Genomic DNA, 10444 nt, shown 5'->3' with positions numbered 1-10444 from the left:
TGGCGCTGGCAGCAAAAAAAGGAAGTTGGGGGGGGAGAGCAGTGCAAGGCAGGCCAGCAGGGGAAGCAGAGAGAGCGCTTGCTGGGTGCATGTGTACACATGACCCAGGACAACGGGAGCCTACCAAAGTTGAGCCCAAGCCTTTAGGCTGGGGGCAGGGGAAACGGGTGCAGTGCCTTGGAAAAGGAAGGCCCATCACTGTCCCTGCCTGCTGTGGAGCCACAAAAGGCCCCAGCCTCGGCCCTGGCCACACCCGGCACCTGTCATGGCCCAGAGCCTCCACCAGAGCACTCTTGCCCCATGTCCCATTCCTTCCATGCCTCCCCGCTGCTGTTTCTTCATGCACACCTGTCAGTAGGCGCAGAAGGAGGAAGAAGGTGCCAAGGCAGCGGGCGGGCTTCATGACACAGGGTGGTCCAGTCCATAGATACTGGCCACCAAGAGGAAAAGCTCTGTGCCAGTGTGCCATCCCACTCCTGCTCCAGCTACTTGTATGTGCACATGCACATGATGCCCCCAGCCCCAAGCAGCCTCTTGCAAGTGAAAGGCTGCCAACCTGCAAGGGGAAACCCATGTGTTTTCTCTTTTAAAGGAGACAATCTGCATTTTTCCATGGTGAGTGGAAAACCCTGATCCCTGGTGATTGATTTAAAATGGGACTTAAACATTTTCACTGTCCATGGTTTCTGTGGTAAGGATGGGATTTCTGCGTGAGATGGGGAGTGAAAGGGAAGAAAAGAGAGAGAAATCCCTTTTTTCCCTTTAAAAATTCTTAAATTGTTTTACCTGGATAGACGAGACAAAAACTGGAGAAGCTGCTGGGATTATATCTGTGACAGATGCTTTTGGCATCTGGATAGTTTTTGAAATTCATATCTGTGTCAGCATTCAGTATCCACCCTCAGAAGAAATATGTAACTGAGCAGGATTGGAGAAACATGTACCAAATGCATAAGCCATTCAAATGTTGCATTTTATCGACATGAAGTTATCCACTTCCCAGAAAGCATATCTCTGTCGTACCAGTGCCAGAGGTACTCTTAAAATGCAATGTGGGGGCTAGGTGAATTAAGTTTACAACATTTAAGAAAATGAAGGATACTCGTTACTGCTACAGTTAGATGAAAGCCTTTTCACCTGAGCGGAAATGGATGAGCTCCAGTGCTGGCAGACTGTAAGAAAGTTGCACAATTTGAGTTGCTATAGTAGTGAGAAAGAATAAGACCAGTAGGCTCAAAATGAACAAACTACCTGAGCCATAAAGAAGATAATAATGGGTTCTAGGCCATGCAGACAATGAACATGGGGACTGAATAAGCAGTGAAGGCTACCTCTACTGCCTTCCTTATTTTTATCCTCTATTTAAGACAAATATGTATTTGCTATTAGTCCTTTAAGTTTTTTTTTTTTAATATACACGCTTTATTATTAAACCATTCTCTCATTCTTCTCAGTTGGTAAAAAAAATACATTATAGGAAGCAATTGTTTAAAGTTTGTATCCTAAGTTGAAATACTAGCCACAGAGTGAGATAAACACCGGGTCTGTATTTATAAAAGAGGTCAACTAATCTGAGAGGCAGAGGGATGAACAAAATTGAGACTTTAAAAATTGTCACCTTAATCCTCAGAATATGCATATAAAGAAAAACACTCGTCCATTGCGTTAGAACATGAATGGAACTGGTGCCAGCAACAGACTTGTCAGGTTGGATATATTCTGTTTATTGAATAAAGAGCAGAGTTACTTGGTGGTGGTGGCTTAAAGTAAATAAAATGTTGGTCTGTGTAAAAGTAGGCAATGGAGACTAATACAAAAATATACGTTTGTATCTTGATACTAAAAACACAGCATTTAGAGGCAGAATGTGCTAATTTCTCATTCCCTCATCAAACTTGAGTGCATCTCAGTCTTTGGCTCAAAGGTTTTTTAAAAAAAAATGTTTGTCAAGAACGTGATCCTCAATGCCCAATCTAGGGAGACAAAGCAGTAGTTTAATTTTATACGCGAACTTATTCATAGACACCCGTACAGACCAGCTGGTAGCTGGCATTTCTATTTCTGGTACTCTTGTCCCTTGGGAAAAGCCCTTGGCTAGGAACCTCTAGAGAGAATGGTGTATGGCACTTTTCCCTGAAGGCTCCATGAAGGCCACTGTTCCTCCCCTTGTTCCTCTTCTATTTCTGATCTTCCTCTGCTTATACAATCCTATAAGAAAACTAGGCTCCAAAGTCTGCAAAAACTGTCACAGGAGCTGAAGACTGGGAGTGAATTCCTGGGTCACTGGATCCAGTCCCCTGCTATCACAGGAACTACTTCTTAGTAAGATGGAAAACCCAGTCTGGCTGACTGTCCTCAAGCAGACTTCACTATGTAGATAAAAAAATCAAGCCTATCTTAATTCAGTACATCTTTTTCATATTCAAATAGACTTGCATGGAACCCAGCAACATACCACTGCCATGATTACATGCCTAAATCAACCTATTTAGGACACTTCATTAGCATAGGCATAGTACACAGATTTTATTCAAAATGGTGTTTTATTTCTCATTCTTTATAAACTTTAGCGTGATGACTTAGATGAAGGAAATCAGGAGAAATTGTTGTGCAATTGAGGCTTTCAGTTGATTTGAGTGATTGAAAGAGTCTACCTCGTTGGATTTTTTTTGAGTGGAGGATTTTTTTTCAATATTTTCAGAAAGTTGTTCTCTGTTAAATGAAGAAAATATCTCATATCAGATTAGCAAACAACCAGAATTTGAATTAATCTCAGTCAATTAAAAAAGGGATCTACTTTATTTAAAAAACAAAACCAATAGTAATTTTCAACAAAAGCAATAAACCACGGTATGACTTGAGTAGGTGAAGTCCTGAAGCACTGAAGATTAAGGCAGAGTAAAATATGGAAGTATGTTGTTTGGAAGACCTGTAGCTTCCTACTACAGTTCATTTCTTTCACAGGGTTATTCTCATATCTTAGTACAACTAGTGAGATGAATTATGTCTTTGGTCTGTTCCAAGATTTTCCCTTGATCAGGTTTGAGTACCAAATGTTCTTAATGTAGGACTGCATCTGTATAACTTTCTGCTTGGAGAAAGATGCCAGGGTCTCTGCTTTACTCAAGGCTCAGCCCAATGCCTTATGATTCAGTTAACTCTTTTTAAAACCATGTTAACTCAATCTTCCTTTAATTTGTTTGGATTATCCTTTTAACCTATATTACCTTCTCTGCAAAAAGAATGATGGCTGGATTGGGAAGCTGGTCTTCCTTCTATACAAACACTCAGGTGTTGTAAGAGGTACTCTTCATAAAAAATGTAGTGGCATAACTAAGGCAGGGTCAACAAGCCTGGCACCAACAGGGGTGGGGTAAAAAACAGCTTTTCCCTCAACCGCATGATTTTGATCATGACCACATCAGCTGTGGCAACCAGAAGTCATCCCTGTGTGTAGGAGCCACCCCAGGTACCTGGCTGCATTGTTATGCTACTGATGAAACAGGAAATGAAATGTGTTTTAAACATAAATTTGAAGGCAGATGGGGACAATTAAATAGCGTGTATGTACTCGCACAGTTCATATGAGCAGTCATTACTGGATTCAAGTACAGCCTTTAGATAACAGTGATACTTAGGGTGCAGGAGAAGGAATGTGTCAAACAATTGATAACGCTCCGCATTATTTGGGAAATTAGAGACGTTCATTTTGAATATTTAAAATATTCAGTAAGAGTTCTCTGGCATCCTTGTTCCCTGAAATTTATTTTGTTCCTATTCATCTAAGTCGACTCTTCCAAAAGTAATTAACAATATTTGCTTGTTTGGCATGTACTTTTTTAACCAAAAGGCATTTAGAATACTTCTAAATCTTAACACTGGAGCTAAATACTTACATTTTCTAAATTTAGGTTGTGCAGGGCTTCCTCATTTTGCCGGCTTCTGTGGTATTTTCTTTTAATGCACTGTGTGCTTATAATTGTAATGATTAGCATAACGACAAAAACAGCAACAGTTGAAGCAACAGCGACTACCATATTCTGTCGAGTTGAGCCTTTCTTTTCACACCTTTTCCCCATGTACCACCAGTCGTCACCTACTGGACATCTATGAAGAAAGAGCTACAGTCATGCAATATCAAATAAAATCCTAGGAAAATAAAGCTTAGTATATTTGAATGATTCTCTATTAGTATAGCATATACAGCAGGTACTCCTGAACGCTTAATTTACCAGTGCTGAATACAGTATGCTGTTGGCCTTATTTTATTTATTTATTTACTTATTGCAAAAAGGCTACACTGTTGGTTCATGCTCAGCATATGGTCCATTATAACCCCCAGGTTGCTTTCTCCAGCCCTTCACCCTAGCCAGTAATTCTGCTTCTCGCATTCATGTCTGTGATAGGTCCATCCCAAAGGCAGGCCTTTGCATTTGTCCTTTTGGAACTGAACTCAATTTCTGCTTTACCTCCATTAGCATTTTATGCCCAAATGAGGTACATTGTGGATTTTTGAAGAGGTAACCATTTAATTTTTACAATGCTGCTCAATTTGGTGAAATATGGTTTAACTGAATTTTACAGGTGTGTATTTTCTTGTATCCCCTACACTCCCAAATAAGGCCAGCACCTTATTTTTGGAAGGTGGAATGAAAAGAAAAAAATCTTTCTTTTAAAATACTGCTAAGTGTTTTCACAGGGAAAACACAGGTAGCTGCAGTAAAGGGAGTGCAAAAATCCACAGCTGCTCTGTTAACTCTCCAAATGCAGAACACAGCAGACACTGCTAATTGTCTACTAACTTAAGAGGAGCCAGGTAGTTCGGCTTCAGCAGGATCAGGCCTTCAGCTTGCTCGTTAGGTGGTGCTGGCTGAGCCAAATTGACTGGCCCCTCTTCTGAAGTGGGGTTGGCCCTCAGATGCCCCAACAGGCACCGCTAGCTCAAGAAGAGTGACTGCCCAGCTCAAGAAGAGACCCTGCAGCCTGGCTCCCACGTGATTGTGTCCTCTGCTTCCTGCATTTCCTCCTGAAGACACGCATGCCAATTTCCAGTAGCAAATTTTTGAGGAAAATGTACGTCATATACAAGTAAACAAGGTACTTCAAAATAGTAGAAGATCTAGAAGAGCCATGTTGCCAAACCGGGTTATAAACTTACTCTCCTGGAGCTGGTGCTTGAAAATTACTTTAATTGACTAAAACCTCCATCAGAGAAAATATACATTTAATTTATTTTACTTAATAGTCTCTACTAAAATGTCTTCTTTCCTGATTATAACATTCATCTTCAGGTTAAATGAAGTCAGTTACCTGCACAGTGGTATTTCAGCAACAGTAATGCAGATGCCATCATTTTCACAGCTGTCCCTTTTACATGGATTGGGAGCACTTGTCTCTGGTGTTTTTGGTGGGGTTGTGCTCACTGTAGTTCGCCGGGTGGTAGTTCGCCGAGTGGTAGTTCGCCGGGTGGTGGTAGGGGTGCTTATGGTCGTATTGCCAGCAGTGGAGTTTGGAAGACTTGGTTCAGTTGATATCAGATGCGTTATATCTAAAGAAGACAAGAGACATGATGCTTTTACGCTATCCTACATTTTCTCTCTCTTTTTTTTTTTAATGGAGAAGCTGGTCTTTTTTTTTTTTTTTTAACTCTGACTTTCTGTAAATGGACATAAGGATTAGCTATGCTAAAATGTGAATACACACAGCTAAAAGCTTTGTATTAATAATTAATTCTAAAAGTAAACAGCAAAGAAGTGCTGGCCATAAAATATCCAAAGCAGTTTTTAGTTGGAATAAACAATATGTAACCTGTGCTTTTGGTGGTGTGAAATGAAATTCCCAGGATATTCTTTAAGTGTTTACTTTCAAATCTTTTTGAAACAGCAAAGTGGTTTATTTATACATTTTTATTTAGGCCTGACATCATATCATGTAGTTAAATTTTAGCCTCCTCATGAGAAAAGCAGGATTATATAGTGGATATATCTATCTGCATATTTAGTCCGCAGTATGAATGATTTTAAATATGTGAACCGATCTATTAGCTCAGATTACTTATGTATAAAGTTAGCCAAATTCAAATATAGTTGCAGAATTAGGGCCTTATTTGGTTCTAAAAATAAGCCATGCTGCCTATTTATTGCATCATGAAGTAATGAAGTATTATAAATACCCTTGATGCTTACATACCTTCTATTGTTGAAAGAATGTAAACATCATCTCCTTTTATAAAGTCACGGCTTCTAAGCCTTTGATGAGTTAGAAATCCACTAGTTCCACTTCCTGGACCTCTTATGAACTCAGTTCCATTAGCGAATTTAGCTGGTGATCCTACTTTGTCTGGTCTGTCCCAGAAAAGAGATGTTAATGAACCTGAAGAGTGGGGTAGGAAAGAAAAACTCTTTTACAACACTTTCTTTTAAAAGGTGAACTTTGAAACAAGTAGTTTTGGGTAAAAGGGAGATAAATATTTCCATTTGGAGATTAGATTTGACCCTAACATTCCCTTCACTGTGGGGCTCAGTTATTGACAACCCTCTTAGCTGGTATTACTGCATGCCCACATAAAAGGTGTCAACTCGGCATTTCTCCATGTAAGAGTCCTGGAAAGCTACCTTCTCATAGGCAGGCATAAAATCTGTGCTATACATGAGATAAAAGGAATCTGCAGAGCAGATGCTTCTGCTTCTGCCCAAACATATCACCTTTGAAACCCAAAACTCCCCTGTCTGATGCACATAATTTCCATTGGCCACCGCTTCCCACCATTGGATCAAACCTGCTGATATAAACAGGCAAAACTCTATTGAAGTAAATTCATCTGCACCGTTTTTAAACCAGTCTGTGTGTGCTGAACTTCTGCTCTGTTACAGGGATAGACTGGTTTCATGTGCTGAACTTCTGTTCTGGTACAGGTATAAACTGGTTTCCGCTCACTTATACTGGTAAAAATATTATGTCTGTACCTGGCCCACAATGAATCAAATCCATTGTTTGTTTTTCTCCATTCTTCCTAAAAGCCAGAAAATGCATTGTGTAAATGAGACGGATTATTCATCTGGTTTTAACTAACCTGATAATAATTTAGATGGGTCCGTTGTTACACTTCTTTGATTTGACATCCGTTGACGAATATCTGGGTGTTGGTCCAATAGGATCATAGTAGCTTGTTGCCATGCACAAGGCCATGCCAGTTGATCATCATTTGCCCCAGAGATCAAGTGCAAATAAATAGCCAAGTTATGTGAGTTGTTGCTGGTGCCATTCACATATAAACCAATCTGAAAGGCATATCCTTTACTAGAATAAAAAGGTGGACTGTATATTATTCCCATTTCCCCTTCAGGGCTTGTATTGAGCAGATGCGTAAAATTTCTAATATGCCAGACGTGGTGGGGACACTGTGTTTCTGACAGGTTAATATCATCAATAGAGAGGCCTCCAAATGATAAACCTGTTCCTTTTATGCCTTCAAATATAATCCGGAACTGACTTGTGACATTCAAAGAAATGTGGTACAGCTGCCAGTAATTCACAGGTGAACCTGAAAAAGAACAATCTGGTATTCTAAGGTAGCAAACAGTGCAGTCAGATATTGTACAGAATGAAGGATCTGTTATAACCAGGGATCCAGGTTTTCCATTTTTCATGGAAAAATGGAGGGAAACATAGATTTCCCCTTTTGCCACTTGAGGCACCCCCTGGAAAATTCTAGCTCTTAGTTTTTGACTATGGAAAAATAACAGACCAGCTTTTCTGTTGCAAAGAATTCAGAAAGACCAAAACAAGTCAAAATATTTTTAGCACCATGGATTCCTATCTGAAATATTTGGGTTTTCCTTGGGAGAAAGGGACGTGGTAGTGGGGGTCTACTATAGACTGCCACACCAGGAGGATGAGTTAAACCTGGAATTCTCCAGACAGCTCTCAGAGGCCGTATGGTCAAGGGACATGGTTGTCATGGGTGCCCTAAACTACCTTAACATCTGCTGGGAGGAGCAGTCAGCCACATGTAACTGCTCATGTAGATTTTTAACCTGCACACAGGACCTTCACCTAACTCAGGAGGTATATGGTCCTACTAGGGGAAACGCCTTTCTGGACTTGGTGCTAGCTACAGGGAATGACCTGGTGGGGGATCTACAGGTACAAGGTAACCTAGGGGATAGTGACCATCAGTTGATTGAGTTCACTATCCAGCATAGGGTGGGAAAAGTAACCAGCAGGACAGAAGTGCTAGACTTCAGAAAGGCTAACTTCAACGTGTTAAGGAGATTAGTTACTGGGGCATTGAAGATCAAGAGCATTAGCGAAATGGGAGTCCAGGAAGGGCGGTCGTTTCTCAAGGGAGCAATCCTTCAGGCGCAGAAGGAGACAATCCCATTGCACACAGAAGGGGGCAAAGGGGCCAAGAAACCCTCTTGGCTTAACAGGAAAATCCAGGAAAGCCTAGGGGCAAAGAAAGGCATACAGGCTGTGGAAGCAGGGGGTTGCTACCAAGGAGGAGTATACCACCTTGGATCACACTTGCAGGGAGTCAGTTAGGAAGGCCAAAGCAGCAATGGAGATCAGGCTAGCAACAAAAATTAAAGACAACAAACATCCTTCTTCAGGTGTATAGGGAGCAAAAAGAAGGTGCAGCGTAACATAGGACCCCTACAAGACAGGCAAGGGCAATTGGTGACAAATAGGAGGGACAAAGCTGAACTCTTCAGTGAGTTGCTTTGCCTCTGTATTCCTGAACACGGATCAAGACAAATCTCCCAATTGCATTATAGATAGGCACAGAAGGAACACCAGTCTACCAGCAGTCAACATTGACCTAGTAAAGGGACACTTGGAGGGGCTGAAAGTGTTTTAAGTTAGCAGGCCTAGATGCTCTTCATCCAAGGGCGCTGAAGGAATTGGCCAGTGTCTTAGCAGAGCCATTGCCACGGCTGTTTGAGCACTTGTGGTGCTCAGTTCAGGTCCCAGAGGACTGGAAAAAGGGCCAATGTGGTCCCTATTTTCAAAAAGGGGAGGAAGGAGGATCTGGGTAATTATAGGTTGGTTAGTCTCACCTCTATCCTTGGGAAAACCTTTGAAAAAATTATCAAGGATCACATTTGTGGGACCCCAGCAGGAAAATCAATGCTGAAGGGCAACCAGCACAGGTTCATAGCAGGTAGATCCTGCCCAACTAACCTTGTTTCTTTTTATGACCAGGTCACAAAATGCTTAGATGCAGGACTCGAGATAGATGTCATCTACTTGGATTTTAAGAAGACCTTTGATAAAGTATCTCATCCTATTCCCATAAAACAAACTGAGCAGCTGTGACATAGATGATTACATAGTCAAGTGGGTGGCAAATGGGCTTAAGGGTTGCACCCGCAGAGTGGTAGTTGATAAGTTGGTATCAACCTGGAAGGACATGGGCAGTGGGGTCCCCTAAGAGTCGGTCCTTGGATGTGTGCTATTCAGCGTCTTTATCAGCAACTTGGATGAGGGTATGGAGACCACTTTGCCCAAATTCACGGATAACATGAAATTATGGGGCAAAGTTAACACACTAATGGGAAGGGATTGAATCCAGGTGGACCTGGACAGGTTGGAAAAGTGGGCAGAAAAGAATAGGATGCTGTTCAACAAAGACAAGTACAAAGTACTGCATCTAGGGAAAGAGACTCGGCAACACACCTATAGGCTAGGGGATGACCTCCTTAGCAGCACAGCAGCAGAAAGGGATCTCTTGGAGTCAACCATGACTCTGATGAATATGAGCTGCCGGTGTGATGCTAACTACATTCTATCATGCATTAGCAGGTGCATCGCGAACAGGTCCAGGGAGGTGATACTTCCCTTCTATGCAGCATTGGTCAGGCCACAGTTGGAGTTGTGCATCCAGTTCTGGGCACCAAGCTTCAAGAGGGATGTGGATAACCTTGAAAGGGTCCAGAGGAGGGCCACTTGTCTGGCTAGGCCTGCAGGTAAGGCCGTACAAGGAGAGACTGAGGGACCTGGATATCTTCAGCCTCCACAAGAGAAGGCTGACAGGGGATCTTGTTGCTGTTTACAAATTCATCAGGGAGAAGGGAGGGGCAGCAAGAAATTGGAGATGCTCTGTTTACCAAGGGCACCCCTTGAAATAACTAGGAACAATGGCTACAAACTGACAGACAGCAAATTTAGGTTGGACATCAGGAAGAACTTCTTTATGGTAAGGGTTGCCAGAATCTGGAATGGGCTTCCAAGGGAGGTGGTGCTCCAAAAGATACAGATCATTTGGAGATAGGGGCCGCACCCAGAGGGTGGTAGTGGATGGGTTCTTCTCGACCTGGAAGAACGTGGGTAGTGGGGTTCTGCAGGGCTCGGTCCTCGGGCCCGCGCTGTTCAACATCTTCATCAGTGACTTGGATGAGGGGGTAGAAAGCACCCTGTTCAAGTTTGCTGATGACACTAAGAT

General features: G+C 42.0%; 1 protein-coding gene across 1 annotated transcript in view; it reads right to left on the bottom strand.

Moving 5' to 3' along the window:
* Positions 1-2520: 2520 nt before the first annotated feature.
* Positions 2521-10444, bottom strand: part of MEP1B (meprin A subunit beta) — a 41559-nt gene continuing 33635 nt past the window's right edge. Inside the window, 5 exon segments of the mRNA XM_019542034.1 lie at positions 2521-2712; positions 3897-4107; positions 5311-5548; positions 6190-6372; positions 7073-7543. Coding sequence (XP_019397579.1) covers positions 2698-2712; positions 3897-4107; positions 5311-5548; positions 6190-6372; positions 7073-7543 — 1118 coding nt within the window. The 3' untranslated portion in view covers positions 2521-2697.

The sequence above is a fragment of the Crocodylus porosus genome, unplaced genomic scaffold (assembly GCF_001723895.1).
Source record: "Crocodylus porosus isolate Cpor-Errol unplaced genomic scaffold, CroPor_comp1, whole genome shotgun sequence".
Lineage (NCBI taxonomy): Eukaryota > Metazoa > Chordata > Crocodylia > Crocodylidae > Crocodylus > Crocodylus porosus.
Note: the sequence above shows the minus strand (reverse complement) of the source record. Positions and strands in the feature narration are given on the sequence as shown.